This window comes from Bacillus rossius (assembly GCF_032445375.1).
Source record: "Bacillus rossius redtenbacheri isolate Brsri chromosome 4 unlocalized genomic scaffold, Brsri_v3 Brsri_v3_scf4_2, whole genome shotgun sequence".
NCBI lineage: Eukaryota > Metazoa > Arthropoda > Insecta > Phasmatodea > Bacillidae > Bacillus > Bacillus rossius.
This window is the reverse complement of record NW_026962011.1, coordinates 52,347,951-52,366,215: the sequence shown is the minus strand read 5'-3', so window position 1 is coordinate 52,366,215 and position 18,265 is coordinate 52,347,951. Positions and strand designations below refer to the sequence as shown.

General features: G+C 38.0%; 2 protein-coding genes across 12 annotated transcripts in view; one reads left to right on the top strand and one right to left on the bottom strand.

The window, feature by feature from the left end:
• LOC134542173 (aldehyde dehydrogenase, dimeric NADP-preferring) overlaps positions 1 to 6,213 on the top strand; it is a 39,394-nt gene extending 33,181 nt beyond the window's left edge. For 4 of the 8 annotated variants that reach the window (XM_063386196.1, XM_063386200.1, XM_063386203.1 and 1 more), the window contains exon 12: positions 1,289 to 1,364. In XM_063386196.1, the coding sequence (XP_063242266.1) occupies positions 1,289 to 1,342 (54 nt within the window). In that variant the 3' untranslated portion in view covers positions 1,343 to 1,364. Of the gene's footprint in view, positions 1 to 1,288; positions 1,365 to 5,654 lie in introns of those variants that run through there. The other 4 variants (XM_063386199.1, XM_063386198.1, XM_063386201.1 and 1 more) reach the window with 2 other exon arrangements.
• The window catches only part of LOC134542177 (uncharacterized), a 66,160-nt gene that overhangs the window by 6,650 nt on the left and 41,245 nt on the right, over positions 1 to 18,265 (bottom strand). For 2 of the 4 annotated variants that reach the window (XM_063386210.1, XM_063386209.1), the window contains 7 exons: positions 17,890 to 17,999; positions 15,694 to 15,861; positions 13,789 to 14,000; positions 12,500 to 12,708; positions 10,843 to 11,093; positions 7,993 to 8,205; positions 3,528 to 5,207 (listed from right to left, as the gene is read on the bottom strand). In XM_063386210.1, the coding sequence (XP_063242280.1) occupies positions 5,120 to 5,207; positions 7,993 to 8,205; positions 10,843 to 11,093; positions 12,500 to 12,708; positions 13,789 to 14,000; positions 15,694 to 15,861; positions 17,890 to 17,999 (1,251 nt within the window). In that variant the 3' untranslated portion in view covers positions 3,528 to 5,119. Of the gene's footprint in view, positions 1 to 3,527; positions 5,208 to 7,912; positions 8,206 to 10,842; positions 11,094 to 12,499; positions 12,709 to 13,788; positions 14,001 to 15,693; positions 15,862 to 17,889; positions 18,000 to 18,265 lie in introns of those variants that run through there. The other 2 variants (XM_063386212.1, XM_063386213.1) reach the window with 2 other exon arrangements.

Sequence of the window (18,265 nt, the reverse complement as noted above, 5' to 3'; positions counted from 1 at the left end):
GTAATTTTAAGGCGTAAAACAACCGGTACAGATTCTTGAAAGCACTTAAGGGCCTTGAAGTCTTCATTTCTATGCCTTATGATGTTACAGTCACTGCTCATATTTCACAGTTATCCTGTGACGACGAGAAGACTGCGCACAAATTCAGAGCCTTGCACTTAGAGGTGATACTGCGCTAATTGTTCTGTCATCCATCTTGACATGAGTAATAATTACTTTGCAAATATCTTATGATAAATCTGCATTGTTGATTGTTTAAGAATTACCAAGAATGGAGAAATGCTAAATGTACGCCATTCTAACTGTCAATTTTACCTTTTTCTTAATTGGCAGTCAATATTTATTTTTTTATTAATATTTATTAATATTTATATATAACAACATATCACAGGTTGACCTTGCTTAGTTACAGAATTTTTTCTGCTAAATTTAACACAAACGTTAATATTTAAGGAAATACTTTTTCAGTTTAAACATTCATCATTTCCTCATGTGCATATGTGAGGTTATAATTTTAAATAATTCTTAGCACTAAAAACATAATTTTAGATTGTATTATATATATTCTTTGTAAATCATTCTTCTCCAGTTGTCCCCGTCTACTGCTTTACTGCTATTGGCGCTATCTACTCCGATGTTACTTAAAATTGTCATTCATAATAAAGACATTTATTTGTAAAAAAAAAAATTAACACAATTATACAACTTAAATGAATGTACAGTTGTTTCTCAACCTTAATGGGGATGAAACCCTTATAGCCTATCATAAAATATTTCTTTGAGAAAAATCAGAATCAATTCCTTTTTAAATTCAAATAAATTCTTTTATTCAACGTAATCATATCATTATAGTAGTAATTATATGCAGCGTGATATTTGCCATGCTGTGTTCACTGACTATATTTTTCTTCTCTGATGGTTTTTTTTTCTCTTCCTATTCAAAACATTTTTCTTTAATAGTTTTAAATATGAAATTTCTTATGTTTCAACATATACTTTGAAACTAGCATTAAAATGATTATAAGTCTGGAAAATCTATTGAGTCGTTATAATGAGTATTAGTTTCAAAAGTTACAAAATGTGTAAGAAATTACTGTCTTATATGCTAGCTTGTGTACTCTTATGTTTAGGAAATATGTATCAAAGATATGTATTATAGGCTACCTTTCACGTTCTCCTGATTGCTTAATGTGAATGTTACAAATGCATACCCCAAAGTCAGACAACCTGCTGAAACATAATGACAAGTGTTTGTTTTAATTTGTGATTTAATTTTTTTCAACTGAAGAAAAATCCTGCACGACTGTTAGATTACATTGCGACATTACTGAAATGGAAGTAGACGTCAGCTAGTGAAATGAAAGGTGGGCATGAATTTTTTTTATCTCGTAGTTCAGGGTTTAGTTGGGTAAGGCAGATTTTCCCTTGTTTTCCTGCTATCTTTTTCTCTTTAACAACTGAAGGAAATTGTGGAGCCATTTTTTTTTCTTTTAGAATTCATTATTTTTGCATTGTACATAGAGATTTTCAGTTATGTAACTTTAAATCCTCCCCTTTTTTTTCCTTCATAATGCTCAGGGTGTTTTTATAAAAAAAAATTCCTTGAAGACTGTTTCCTTATTTTTTAACAGCTTTTGGGTGTAACAAGTAGTGAATTAGAATCCATTGTAAAAAAACAATATACCTAGTTATTTTGGGGTTTGTTTGATAATTATAACAAAATTGTCATTCAGCAACTTAAAATAGCAACACAAATTTGTTATGTTAATTTTATATTTTTTATTGAACCCAGGATGATGTGCATTTTGACAATTTTCGACTCGATAGGTGTGATCATTACAAATGCACATGGTCCACTCTTGATAAAAACAGATGTGATGTGAAGAAATAAAACTATAATAGCTTAGTTTCACTCTTTTAGTAGTGTGTAGAAAATATAGTCCTTATGCATTTATGTAGTTAGTCTGTACATAGTTTAGCGAGTACTGGGATTGTTTGTGTGATGTTTATTGTTTTTCTGACCAACACTGAGCCTGGTTGAATGTGGTCCCTATGTAGTTGTAAATGTTTCATTATGTTTACGTAATTACTGTCTACTGTTTATGCTAAGGAAAGCTTAGTATCCTGTAGAAATGATATGATTGGGAATATATGGCAGATTTTATACAAACAGCAAGATAAAAATAATAAAATACAGCAGAATCTCATCATAGAGCATAAGCAAGCTTGCTTGATGTTTGTTTGAGACTTTTGTGTCAAGGCGAGTGTACGTAGAGGGTGTAATAATTGTAGACTTTGGTCAAAACATTGTCGCTATACCAAATTATAATTATATCCACATTTTATGCAGTATTAGCTTATATTTTCATATAGGCAGTGTCATTAGACAGGTGATCAGGCATGCTAGCGAAATACAGCTCTGTGGCAACAAAATTCAGTGCAACTAGACATTATGCATGTGTATTTTATACGTGTGACACTGCTTACAACCATCTTATTGAAACTACAGGGGAAAGTACCAAGGGTGGGTCAATACATTTAAAATATATGTTTCTTACATATTAAAAATAATGTAGAAATTGGCAGAATACCATAAAATTAATATTTGTTATAAAAAGTACTTTAAATATAAATCAAACAAAATAGTCAATATTTAACATTTAAATAAGTTAAAAAAAAATAGTTTAAAGATTTTGTATAAAAAATATATTTTTTTTATCAATTCTTTAAAGCTGGTAGGACTGGTATAACACTGGTGTTGGTAAATTATAGCCAGTGGTTATTATGATGCTGCTATTCATAAATTTATTTATCAATGCTACCATAATTTGATGTTCCAATGCATACATATTTTAATTGTAAAGTATCATCATTCTATGTGATGTTTCTAATCATAATTTTCTATGAGAGGAAGTTATTTGTCACAAAATATAATTACAAAATTATTTTTATTGTTTAATCGCTTCTAACTATTTTTATTTCTCTTTATTATCTCCACCAGTATTTATGCACATCTCATCACTTTATCAGTGCCCTAATGATAGCTTCATAAAATTCTTTCGGTTGGGGTCTGAGTCACATTAGGACACCAGCAATTCATTCATGAAATCATTGACCACCATCAGCATTTTCAAACAGAATGTGGCATGTGTATGAATGCAACCTAGTCAATGTGAAATGATTATCATAAAGCTGGATGATGGTGCCATCTACACCTGTGGAAAATGAAATACCAACACCAAAAAGGAGTTGTAGTAGATAAACGAAATTCTGAAGGCATGTTTGCAAGTGATGGTCACATCCCAATTTCCTCGAATCTGAATCTTGAATTTGAATCCCAAAGAGCATCTCGAATATTCCCCTCGAATCCGAAACTTAGGTCTCAAGGGTAAATATAAAATAATGAACAAGAATTGAAAGATATTAATTATGGGGTGGTAACATTCAACCCTTTAGATGTTAGTGTGATAAACTAAGTTTCCAGAATCAATAATATTGTCATTTTATTTAATTACATGTTAAAAGTACATTATATTAGAGAATGGTAGCAGGATAGGTAGGTAGAAAAAAATTAACTTAGTAAAATTCAGAGGTTATCAGTGATTAATTTACTTTATTTCTTCTAATTTTTTTTCCAGGAATATTGAATTCTTCTAATACCAAGGATTTGGTGGTATTTGAGGAATTGAGTATTTGATTGGCCCATTCCTAATGTTTGCACATGTGAAAGATGAGGCCTATTCGAATTATGTGCTAGTAGTTTTATTCTTCGTCCGGTAATGACGTGATGTAGGCGTGAGTGAGACGAAGAAAGCAGTACCAGCAGTTAACTGAGTTTGAACGAGGCCGTGTCATAGGGCTACGAGAAGGTGGTTGTTCTTCCCGCGATATTGCAGAAAGACTTGGCAGGATGTATCCTCAGTGCATCGTGTTGGCAACCAGGGTTCGGCCGCTACAGAGAGGGAAGATCGCCGCATTGCTATGGTGGATCTGCAGCAGCCATTAGAGCTTTAGTTGGCACCACAGGGACCCAGAGAACTGTAACAAATCCATTACTTGAAGAACAACTCCGATCCAGACGTCCTGCAGCGTTCATGCCACTGATTCAGAGTCCTGTCATCAGCGACTCTAGTGTTGTCGAGCTAGAGCTCATCGGAGGGCGGAGAGTGGAGGTCTGTCGTGTTCTCGAACGAGGTGCCAGCGATGGAGGCCGGATGAGCTGTCTGCGGTGTATGGTCCTTTGACAGCGGGAGCACTCTCGTCGCCATCCCGAGAACCTTCACTGGTGCTGCCATTCATCCGCAGTATTCAAGGAGCTGTTTTCCAACAGGATAACGCTGCTGCCATCTGCGTATGCATGTACAACGTAACGTGTGCCAGCGTTTGTATGGCACACCACTGGCAGGTTGCAAGTTATTGCCACTAGGTTCAGTGTGACAATACCATACATACGTATAAATGACTTTGTAATTTGTTTTCTTTTATTTCCCAGAGGTTTCGTTCTCTGTATCTTTTCAGCAACAATAAACAATCGTTTATTAGATGACCTCATTAATTCTATTGTACTCAGGCAATGCATCCCTGAGTAGCAATATTTGTAAACATTATATAGCAAAATTTGGTCATAGTAAAGGTTTTTTTTTTTTTAAATGAAACTTAATGTTATTTAATTATGTGAATTGTTTTTGTGTATAAGTTTCGTAATGTAAGCGGCAAGGATCTAGAAGTGAGGAGGGAATATACATGGTCAGTGGCTGTTTTCTGATATCCGGCCCAGGCTTCAGTCACTCCTGCCCGAGGTAGGAAGTGTCTGCAGTCCGGGGACTTCATCGCTTGCCATCACTGGTCCGTTACTTCTGTTTCACTTGTATTATCTGTGGGGCCTGCGTCGAGAGGCACACTGTTTAAATAAGCATTTTTACTCATTTTAAAAATCATGCGTGCCACGAGGGTGAATGCATAGTTTAGAGTTAGTTGCCTTAAGGCTTGGTCGCACACTCCATGTTCGTTATTTAATTCTCTTGTCATTACTCCTATTATGTGTGGACTAGTGATAGATTTCTGGTATTATATGTTTTGTCACTCATTTTGTTACCAGACAGAGACATTGCTCTTCGATTCAGCATTTTTTGATTCTGCTCCTTCTTAATCTAGCACAGATCAAGTCTTCACATTTGTGCTGTTGTGATGAACTCACAGGAGTAGGCCTTTAAAAAAAATATTTTTAGTTTTTTTATTTGTAACATGCCTATCCACAGTTAAGGCTAATAAACTGTAGAGATAGGGCCACCACAAATATGGATTCACTATAGACAAAACATAAAACTGACAGAACTAATAAAAATGACCAGTCTACAAATGTGGGCACTGCATGTAGGCACTACAGGCAGGCAATATCCATGCCAATCAAATGAAGTGAATATTTGTGATCAGTGACTTACTGGGGGTTTCCTTTCCATTTGTTAGTTAAACTAACAAACCATGTCGATTAATGGTCGGCTATCATCGGGAAAGTTGAAAGAGTTGCAACATTTTTTTAACACGCAAAGTTAATATTCATTTGCATTAAGCACGAAATGTAATACAAAAAAATATGTGTAAGTTGAATGAGGGTATATGTTTTTAATTTAATATAAGCTGTTTTGATGTTTCAGATTTCAGGCTTGGAAAATAATGAATAGAAAAAGTTTCAGCAGTTTTGCCAGCAAACAGTCCTTGTGGAAATGTGTGAACACCAGTGATAATGTTTATCGTGAATCATGTTAATGTGATTCTATGAAGAAAAAAACAAGTACTCTTGGAAACATTTTTTTTTTCCAGTAAAGTTTAAGCACCCACAGTGTAAATAAAATGTGTGCTAAACTTTTATATTTTTTTTAATGATTGCGTAAGTAGATATTATATTGAGATACATCACTACATCATGTATTTTGCTGTGAACATGACAGTTTTTTTTTTTTAAGTATTAAATACTTTTAAAAACTTTTGGGAAAGGTAAGCTGTTTGTATGTTACAAAACAAATATAGCTGAAAATGGTGATTAAAATAGACCAAAATACAAGAAAGACTAAAAAAGCATTTGTATTTTGATACTTTCCTATGTAAAAGCTTTACTTATGAGAATAATGATAAATTGTTTCTTAAAATGCTTATGCTTTGTTGTTGCCAAAATCATAAATAAATTATGTAAAAAATAATAAACTTGTTTTATTCATAAATGTATGTTTTTCTTCAGAATCCATTGGTAGAATTAGTTCACATGTTATTAGTGCTACAGGAGAATACCACATATCCGCCCTGAATATTAATGCAATACAGTTGTGGAAAGTCCTAATTGTGCACGAACAAGTCAACAATTATTTCTTGAACATTATATATATACATACACACACACACACACACACACATATATATACACACACACACATATATATACACACACACACATACAGATATATATATCACATCGGTTGTTGCAGGTGGTTGTTGTAAACTTCTGTATAACTTGAAACTATCTATGTTTATATTTAAATAATAGTTTGAAATTAATTTTTAAATTTATTCTTCTTGTGTCAAAATTACAATTTGTTTGTGATATTCTGTGGTGTACCAGAAATAAAACACTCAATTTTGTCACAACCAAAAAAAAGTTGGGTTTTTTTAATGTTTGTGCTGCTATCTATAATTATATGTAGAAACTAGCTATGCATGTGCTGCTTCCAAGTAATGAATTACTGAAACACACATGTCGCTTGCCTGATTTTGAGATAAAATTAAATTAATGTTATATATTGATTTAGGCTTTTACCAATGGCTGAATATTGATTTTTTTTTAAATCTAAAATTACATAATTTACCTGTACATTACTAACTTTTGAATATTATCAGCTTGAATTAAAAATATTGTTCTCAGCCCTCTTTGATATTTGCTTCAATGTAAATTATTTCCATCTCTAATTTAAGTGCGTTTCAAGTCATCTCTTAGCATTTATCCAAGCATTTTATCACTTTGCATATTTTATTGAAAGAACTTGTTGCCTCTAACAATTTATTCAGAATAGTATGTACAATGTTCATGCATCATCTAAGCCAGTGTATTTATGGAACCACAGAAATCAGGGAAAACAACAGCTATTCCAGCTGAAACTAAACGTAAAGACGTTCTCTGATGTCACTGCCTAAAATAAAGTCTGCATCCATTTTCCCAGCTCAAAACAGTACAATTTCTTAAAGATGTGCACTTCTCAGGTTCTGTTTGCATGTAAACGAAAATGATCATGCCCTAGTTCTTACAAATCAGATATTTTAATGGAATAAAACAAAACAAAAACAGAACTATTGTGATTTGCCCCATTAAATCTTATCTCTTATGACAAAGCGCAGACAAGAAAGCCATTATGGACTTTCCCACAAGTGTACGACTAGACCGTCGTGTTGGCTCACGATGTCTGCAGCAAAATATGCATAAAAACTCAACTATTTCATAAGTATTGGCATACTGCATACGGCTGTTACTAAATTATATTCAAAACATCAATATTTAGTCATGCTTAAGTACTGTCTCAGAATCATGATCAATATTGTTTAGCAATCAAATGCTCTGTGCTATAGACATAACTTAATCTAAACTCACTCTGAAAACTTGCATCACTCAAAAAGATTTGTATATGTAAAAAAAAAAAAAAAAAATTCTTTTTGATCCTGCTCATTTGTAACATTTATTAAGATATGAACTATTTTATTTTTAACCATTCTGTTCAATAACTGTGCATAATTGTCCATCACCACACATATTTATAGTGTTTTTTTTGTTTAAAATAAATGGTTCTGTTGGTTTAACACTTAACACTTTCTTTGACAGTCTTAATTGAAATTCAGAAATATTCGTAGGATGAAAAAAAAAATTGTAAAGAAAGCTTTACTCTTTAATTCCCACAAATTTTCACTACTGGTTTTTACAATGTTAAAGGTACTGCAGTAGTTTATACCTACTTGGTTGAAGGATTCATCCATGTGCACTTCACCGATGCAAGTTCTACCAGGAGAACGGTCACAGATACAATACAAGCCATCCCCAGCAAGACAAATGCTGGTCCTAGTTCAACCATTTCCAGGTCAGTTACATCGGTGGAGCACTTGGGCAGATCAATGATTTTGAAACGATACAAGTATTCGTTGATACCAGCCTCACGTATTCTCATGATCCTGCAAAAAAAAACACACACCATTTATGATTCCTGGGGAGTTTATATTAGCGTTTGTTTGTCGCTGAATGCAGAGGATTGTAGATTCATCCCAAAGAGCAGTCAAGTATTGGACCCATGGGTAGTAGTATAATGCAGCCTGAGAGGTGAGGTGTGTGGGGGGAATAAATGTGAAGAAGGGGAAGTAGGGGAGGGTAATATGTATTTATAGGGAGCTAAGGAGGTTGGGCTCAGCAATTTTCTATTGAGTGCTATACCCATTTAATAGTACTACTTAGCAAGCAAAAAAGTTTGTACACGGTAGGTACCAGTGTCATTATTTTTAGAATTAAAGGTGGCTCGGCCACAACTTTTTATACGTCAAAACATTTTTACAACCGTCATGACAAAAACATACTAAAAGAACCTTACATGTGTGGGAAAAGAGGGAGAAAAAAACATGCTGCCAATCATTAAAAATAACAAAAACAGCTGATGCACAACACAAAATTGAACAATTATGGCGATTGATATTTTTGGAAATGCTGATGTGTAACAAGGCTGTGGATCTGTAGGGCTCCAACTATTTTGCTCTGCTGGTTCATTCCGAACAAAACATTTCCATTGCAACTATAGAGACCATATCGCAAGACTATGCAAATTTTTCAAAAATGTTAGGTTACATCATTACATTAATCAAATGAAATTCAGGCTGTTGTGATTTTAGATACCTACATTGTTTTTTTTTTTTAGACACAATTTAAGTTTTCAAAGGAAGTGAAAAATACTTCAATTATTTTAGACTAAACCAGCATAACAGTCCATGCAGGCTTATCTGAACACTTTTGAAAACAAAATTTGAGTAAAATAACTGCCTGTAACTACATGATGATTCAATAATGATATAGCCAGGTCTAAATGCTGTAAAAATGATTGCATGTCAAGAAATATAGTTCTAACTTAACATCTTTTTGCAAGTGTCATGTGATAAACGACTGGCCATTGGAGTTAAAGCACAATGTTTACAAAATTATTGAAAGAAAATAAACATGTGTATGCAGCCAATAAATTTCATCCCTTTCAGTTTTTAATGGCATTGTGAATTTAAAGATGTCACAAAGAAATAGCCTGTTCAAAAATATTTCAATATGTTCACAACAACTCTTAGATTATCAGGAACTAGGGGCAATTTCCTTACCCCGTCCGTGCCCGACCCTCCCTGGCGCCGGTCCGCAACGGCACCCGATCCTCTCAACCTGCTCTCACCTTCTCCCTCACCCGGCCTCCCTTCTCCCTCCCCTTCTCCTCACCCACTCCCCTCAACGCACCCGCACTCCACCCCTTCCACCGCGCTCACCGCACCCCTTCTCAAGCCCCGCTCACCCACCCCTTCTCACCCTCACCCACCCCTTCTCACCCTCACCCACCCCTTCTCACCCTCACCCACCCCTTCTCACCCTCACCCACCCCTTCTCACCCTCACCCACCCCTTCTCCCACTCACCCACCCCTTCTCCCCCTCACCCACCCCTTCTCACCCTCACCCACCCCTTCTTACCCTCACCCACCCCTTCTCCCCCTCCCCTTCTTACCCTCCCCTTCTCCCCCTCACCCACCCCTTCTCACCCTCACCCTCCCCTTCTCCCCCTCACCCACCCCTTCTCACCCTCACCCACCCCTTCTCCCCCTCAACCACCTCTTCTCCCCCTCACCCACCCCTTCTCCCCCTCACCCACCCCTTCTCCCCCTCACCCACCCCTTCTCCCCCTCACCCACCCCTTCTCACCCTCACCCACCCCTTCTTACCCTCACCCACCCCTTCTCCCCCTCACCCACCCCTTCTCACCCTCACCCACCCCTTCTTACCCTCACCCACCCCTTCTTACCCTCCCCTTCTCCCCCTCCCCTTCTCCCCCTCACCCACCCCTTCTCACCCTCACCCTCCCCTTCTCCTCCTCACCCTCCCCTTCTCCCCCTCACCCACCCCTTCTCACCCACACCCACCCCTTCTCACTCTCACCCACCCCTTCTCACCCTCACCCACCCCTTCTCACCCTCACCCACCCCTTCTCCTCCTCACCATCCCCTTCTCCCCCTCACCCACCCCTTCTCCCCCTCTCCCTCCCCTTCTCCCCCTCACCCACCCCTTCTCACCCTCACCCACCCCTTCTTACCCTCACCCACCCCTTCTATCCCTCACCCTCCCCTTCTATCCCTCACCCTCCCCTTCTCCCCCTCACCCACCCCTTCTCACCCTCACCCAACCCTTCTCCCCCTCACCCTCCCTCTTCTTCACCCACCCCTTCTCCCCCTCGCCCATCACTCTCCCCCTCACCCACCCCTTCTCCCTCTCACCCACCCCTTCTCCCCTTCACCCTCCCCTTCCTGCCCTACCCAAGGTCTAACTCAAGTCCCTCTGGGGCTATGCTTCTCACTTTGAGAACCACTGCAGTAGAGCAAGATTTTCTGTAAAAGTAATGTTTATTTGTTAGAGAATGCCAGTTTCATGTGGTTAAGAGTTGAATTTTCCATCTGGTTGGAGGTGGTGGGGGGGGGGGGGGGGGGGGGGGGGATATTGAAAGTAGATCTGAAGCATGGCTCCCAGAAGTTTTCTATTAAAGATGAACCAGTTCTAGCTGCAGACTTCCGAGCATTCTCACCCCCAGTTGAGGGCCTCCTTGAACTGCGAGTTCTTGGGCACGGTCATGGCGAGCCGGATGTTGCCATCCCTCAGGGAGAGGAAGGTCAGCCTGCAGAGCTCGGCCGTGCTGAGCAGTCCCTTGCTCGGCTCCTCCACTAGCATCTGGGCGGAGTAGAAGCAGTGTCGCCCCGCGCGCAGCCACGCGATGCCGTCGTTGCTGTCCAGCACCCGTGCGTCTGCCGCCAGGCCCTGGAGATCTGCGCCTCTGCCCTGGACACATGGCCCGACCAGTCGCTACGTAGATTACACTTTAAAATATCAATATACAGTATTCAAATTTGATCCCAATATGCAAGACTAAAAATAACATTAGTAAAATACTTATTTTGTTGATTTTAAGAGTCATGTTTCTATAATGTCTAAAAATTATTTTTATGAGGAAATATTTTATCTTTATTGAAGCAATATTTTATTTGCCGTATGATATCCACACAGATTATTATAACTTATTAAAGTTTGTGATGGATTTCAATTTAATTTTTTTTCACCTTCAGTAAAAGACAAGCATCTCCGGGCAACCGCTCTCGCTGTGCCACTGATCCAACACGTTTATTCCATGTTGAGGTGAATGGTATCTAAGTTGGAATGCAGAAGGCTTGGTTCACTAATTCTGTGCAATGCTTAGGAAAGAGCAATACTTCAATTAAGTTGTAAGTACCTATTCTATGGGAAGGAAAAATAAAAGTTAGGTTTTACATTGCAGAATTATACACAGATCTTAAAGCAATGGGACTTTTAAGATCTTAATGGGTTCCAAACCACTTAGGTACAATACTGACTGCACCATGCCATAGGTAATGTGTTAACGATGGCAGTCATTGAAAATACCATTATGTGAAAAAAATTGAAGATTTTTTGGTTATTAAGGGATCGTCCATTAATCACGTGAGGCTCTAAAGGGGGGGGGGGGGGGGGGGGTCGGGAAAAATCACGAAATATCACAAGAGGGGAGGGGGGGTGTAGAGAGATATCACGTGTATTTATTTTTTCGCGCGATTTCTACTAAACCGAAAAGCGACGCGTGACCTTGACTCGCCGTAGCCAGGCAACAATATCCCCGCCCGCCGATACATGAACCACCCGGTTCGGCTTGCCAGTCGCCAGTAAGACTTGTGATTTTGGCGCCGAATACATGCGTAAATCACATACATATAAGCCTTTCCTTTATTATTTTTATGCCAGTGAGAATAAACCTGCAACCTTAATGGGTGTCTGGACATTTTTATCACTGTGCTTAATTTTCCAGAATTAAATTAGATTATACCTATATTTAAAGATAATATTCTTAAATTTTTAAAAAAAATATTTTGTACCAAAAAAATACACGTGATTTATTTGGGGGGGTTTAGTCTGAAACCTCACCACAAATCACTAGGGGGGAGGGGGGGGTTAAAAATTTGCTAAAAAAACATCACGTGATTAATGGACGACCCCTAATTTGAAATAGGCAGCATAATCAGTAGGAAAAATTAGATGTTTAACATGATATAATAAAGATTTACTGACCTCATTTTTCACTTAAAGTTAAGTAGAAATTGTGTGAGCAAAATGGGGATCAAATGTGGTGAAATGCAGTGATCCAAAGTTCAAGCAGCACACAGATTCATATTACTAACCGTTGAGTTCATATTGAGGTGTGTGTATTCATCAATGGCCATCTCGTACTTGAACTGCACGAGATGCGACAGTGTTCGTATCGGCTGGTCCGGTGTTGAGAAGAAGGACATCACCGAACCGGTGTACACGCTCCAAGTCAGTATCGTCGACAGCATCAACAAGCTGATGGTTGTACGTGCCGACATGCTGCGCGGAAGCTCTGCCACGCCTGCAACATCGGTGAAACCTCAGATCTGACAAGAGTTTCCTTGAGAACAGGGAAGAGGAGAAATTTTTCTCAGACCTGTTCCTTGTTGATGGATTTAAAAATCTGTTAAAATATGTTTCTGGCATTTTTGAATTTCCCAACAATGGTGTTGGTTACAGAAGACTTGAATCATTAGCCTAGGATCGAAAATAGGAATAACTTTTTATGAAATTTTGGATTTAAAATCTGAAGAATAACTTTCTAATTTAATTTAATGTTTTACGTGTTGTTTTCTTCATTAGTCACGGACAAACTGTACTAGTCGGTAAATTGTGGAAGGATCAGCCATGGCCCAATGTAAGGAACTAGTCCAGCATTTTCCTGAAATTCGGGAAACAAAAATCAAAGTGGATGGACTGAGATTTGAACATGCATCTTCCTGAGTGCAAGTTAAATGCATTACCTTGCTCGGTTGGAGTATGATTCAGTTGTATGTTGTGTATGTTAAGTCGTCAGGGCCTGTAAGCCTTGTATAGGCAACTTATTAATTTAGAGAACACTGTCTAAAATTGTATGTCTGATGTGTCACGGTTGTGAATTGCAAATGTAAAATGCACCAAATCTCCTTCATTATTCAAAAAAACAGTAAAAATCAATTACTATTTTTATTGATTTAGTATGCTCATTCCAATTTAAATAGTCTGACATTTATAACATTAAAACTTTTATGATGATGCATTTTGTTGCTTTTTCATGCATCATTCATAACTGCACAGTGGTACTGATGTAGGTGCAAAAAGGTAAGATAGCTCACATCGAAAAGAACTTCAATGATTGCTTAAACCAGGGGTGGGCAAGCATGCCTTATTTCATGGCGACTGCGTGAAGCTGGTATATTGTCGGCACCATGTTCGAGGAATTACCAAGACACTGGGCGAGATGCAGTCTTTGCATTGTGTTTACGGTTGTAAAAAAACTGTTTTTTTTATGGTGACCGTGTTCAGTGGCGGAAATTATAGTTCATGCTTGTCGACCATCATCAGGCACGGTCAAGCAATGTTTCGGGCACTGCAGTGCGGCCCTGGTGAGGTCAGTGCGTACTCTGCTGGCAGATGACCCCCGCCACGAGCAGGGTCACATCGCACATGGTCCAGGGCCGGCCGGAACCCTCGGCCAGCGCCACGCCGGCCATGAGCGCTGCAGTGCTGGCAACCACGGTGGCCAGGAGCGCCGCCCACGTGGCGCCCGCGAAGGGCAGCAGGAACACGTTGCGCAGGGTCGATACAGTCGGCTGCAGGAACACTATCACCGGCCTGGAGCAACGGGCAACCCGTACAGCCTATCTGCAGGGTTGCAAGAAGTATAGCAGCTAAGTAAGAGTTACTTCGTCAGAATTTTACAGATATCTGAATCACTGTGTGCTGTGTAGGAAGTTCTGCAGTTAACAGCACAATTTTTTTTTGAAGTGAAACTTCTTTGGGTGCGATGGGAGTGGAATTCCTGACCGCAAAATGACAGAAAATAGGTTGCGGACGGTGCAGAGAACTTGTCGAGCCTCGGGCTCAGGTTGAACCCTGCCTGCTGCAGTTACAGGCAGCGGTAGGGACCCGCCTGTACCTGACTTGCTGGCATCTAGTAAGGAAGTATTTGGACAGAGCGCAACACAACGGAGTTTGAGCTTATTTCGAAGTGAGTAATAATTTTGTTAATTCATGTTTATTTAGAAAATTGTCATATTTCTCTCTCTGCCGTTTTACTCCTTATGATATACTTACGAGTCGCAGTTTTAATTGACAAAGAAGTTTAACTTGTATCACATGTACTGACTTACGCACGCTCTATTTAATATTTCAGCCAGTACAGTGAAAGATCTCTAATGTAGAATGTTCAAGACCATGGCCATGCCAGATTAGCGATTATTCCATATTATCGAATGTAAGTTGAGTTTCTTTGGAAATATGAAGTGTGAAAATGAAATTTGAAATGTAACCCACTATAAAACAGTAAAAACTGTATCAAAATTGTAATCAACGGTAACACTGAACTCTGAGTGAACTAGAATGCAGGCAGTTCAGTAAAGGCCCCCACGCACCATCAGTTCAGCTCCCAGTTCAGACTGAAGCCTCCCCACACATGATCAGTCTTGTGGTTGCTGTGCTGTTGGATGTATCGTTTCATCGTAGAATAATGGAAGAAGCTTTAAGTGCTGCAGTTGCAGTTGCACTTTTAGTTAGACTAAGAGAAAAAAAAAACAGTGTACAAACAAAGATGTCTGCCACTACGCTCGGCTGATGGACTGACAGTGTGGATTTGCGAGACGCAGTTCCCGCACGACAGTTCAGACTAGAGCTCTCGACCCCACAATCTGGTTTGATGGGAAGCCATCAGTTCGTCAGTCCATCAGAGCTCCGACCAATCAGTACACTGTCCTTGTTTACACACGCCAGTTCCGACTGTTCAGTCCAAACTGAGAGTTCAGACGGATCGTGTGTGGACGCTTTAATATAGTCCGAACCTGGGTCAGTGCGTGTCATCCTAATGTGAAGGAGGTCACATTGTCGCACGTATAACTGCACAGTCTACAATTGTGATGCCCAATGCTCGAATATCTTGAATTATAATGTAGTCACTAGAAAACAGTAAAGTTTTTTATTTTTTTGTGTTTTCATGAATATTATTCAAATGGGAACCGGAAACTCAAATATCGTGAGTATTTTTTTGTTCTATGCTACCAAAGGACACAGATTGGGACAAACAGTTACAGTTGACCAATGTATTCGGACCAGGGCACGCATGACGTCAGGTCATGTGGGCCAATCAGTGATCAGTGTCCATCGGACACAGTTTAGGACATTGCAATTGTAGATCGGCCTTTTATGTGACCTGGCGGCCGAATCTGATTGCGAGCTGCATGATTAGTGCCGAGTTGAAGAATGTGCGAGACCATGGACAGCCAGATTAAAAACCTTTCATGCACACAGTTTGTTTTTTATAGAGCAAACTCACTGAAACTGTGAAATGGGTTGCAGGAAATCCGCGTGTTGGAATGTGATTGGCAGAACTCCAGAAAGTGTGGCGACTACATCAAATTCTTCTTTTTGCAACATTTCTGTTATTCCTTCATTATCTGTCATTGACAAACGTGCTGACTGGTCGGTGATCTTAAGTATTGTCCTGCTGGCATAACAAAATGAAGTATTTTGAATTTCGGTATAAAATGTTTTTTATGAATGGCCACAATCAAAATTTATGATTAAAAATTTAGTCAGATGTACCACTCTATTAGTGCTAAGCTTCAAAATAAATTTTGTCACAGAACAATTTTGAAAACTTTAAATGTAGTGTTAGCTTCAAAGATTGTTTGAATGAAACACATTTACTAACTTTGTAAACTTGTACAAAAATAGTTAACTATGTGGGCTACATACCTTTTGATTGCTACAATGTGAACTTAGACTTACATCTGGGCCTCAGATCTATTTTGTTGTCTACTGTATTAATAAAATAATAGTTATTAAAGCACAGTTCATTATATTGAATTAAATTTTAATGTGTTTTATACAGTTGTCCTTACTGTTCTAGTTATATTTGTTAATTCTTATTTTACTACTTAGTTTAATTATGTAAGTCCTTAAATGTTTTAATTTATTAAGAAATAAATCAAAGTAATTCTTAATGCATTATAATTTGAAACTTTTCACAATAAACACACAGAGATTTTGCAATTTTTTTTTTAAATTTAAGGTTCAATTATATACCTAGTTAACATAAGAATGTTGATAACAACTTTTTTAAAACGTCCTTAACACAGCTAACGAAAATAAAGTACAATGAGTAATGTTCAGATATACTGAATCTAGTACATATTTTGAAATGTACAAATAATAATTATATCCCATTTTCTTAACTAAAATTAAAATGAAAATTAGAATGTGAACACAAGCCTGAAGCATGGCTGTCGGGAACCTTGTGTATAATGTGACAGTACTTGAACTGGTACGTGTTTGTTTCACCTGGATCATCTTGGAAACTACCGCCAGTCATCTCAGATGTCCGACAACATTAAATACTTTTGGAAATCAAAGATTTCCAAGTTCGTTTCCATGCCCTCTTGTGAGACTAAACAGGCAGCCTATAAGCATTAAAAAGCTATAGACACATGTAGATAATCATTAAATATTTTGTAGAAATAATTTAATTTATAAAATAGTTTATGAAACAATTTATATTTATATATACAGTCAAACAATTGAATTACAATTATAATATGATATATTTTTATAAACATTTAAAAAATGTCAATATTTCTTTTAAAAAAAAGTAAATGGTTCATGGGAAAAACTATTTCATAAATACTTGTTACATATTTGGCTATAGAGGACTTTTAGATTGCAAAATAAATATAAATTTATACTACAAAAATATGATGTGTGTGTATGTATATTACGAACTAATATTTTTAATTAAAAGCATTTCAGGGTGCAATAAAAATTCATCATTATGTAAAATGTTTTAGTGTCCATATATCTTAATTTTTGTTTCAAGATCTGTTCCGTCATCAAGCCAGACAGACTTATAGAGGGCACTGGAAACTTAGAAACTGTTTTGTCAACTGTTTTGCCTTGGGAAGCTTATTGTGTTCTGTGCTGTCGTCATTTGTGTTGTCAGGATACCTGTTTAATTTCACTGCTAGGTTCACATGTGCGTCACTTCGCTGAATTGTCTGTGTGTTGTCCAGGTGATCTGTTTAGTATCATTGGGCTCCTCTGTCTCTATACTGTCCAAGGTTTTGTTTGTCTGTATTTACTGTTTTTTTTTGTTTCATCTGTCTCGTCGTCGTCAACGCCATTGTGTTCGTCTGTGCTGTCCGTACATTTAACATTTGACATCGGCTGATTGTGGCGTGTCTTCTGTGCACTTTTGTATTAATTTCTCTTTGTCTGTTCTTCGGGTTCTCTGTACGACATACAGTGCAAACTATCAACGACGCATGTCCATAGCAATCATTTCCACCGAGCTCCAAGTTTCCATTTTTTTTCCTTGAATGTGTCTACAAATATTTCCTTATCAGAGAAAAATATTACAGTATTTGTAGGCTACTGGTAATATTTTAAAAAAATGCACATCTATATTATAAATGTATTTTTAAAAATTGTAATTGCCGTTGTGAAACGAGTAGGTAATTAGTTTGCAATACTCAGCTGAAAGTTGCAGAGGACTTGAAGACACCTGAAATATCTGGCGCTGCTGTCGTGTGCTGGAATCCCAACAGTTTCTTCAAAGCTACTGAAGTTGTAGTCATCGTTCAGTCGCTGAAAGAGGAGAAAAATACACCTACAGACAGGAGCATACGCGGAGGGGGAGACAGAAGGGGTGTATTCCTCTTCCCCCCCTTCCATCTTGAAGTCTTAAAAAATACCCATCATTCCCACTGACAAATAAAAAGAATTTGAAAGCAAACAATAGGAAAAGTGGTTCTATCACCCCTACCCCCTGAAATGAAATAATCTGTACGCTCCGGCTTATGTCTGTTTATTTATGCAAAAGTGAACACCAGTGGATCCTTTAACCATCTGCT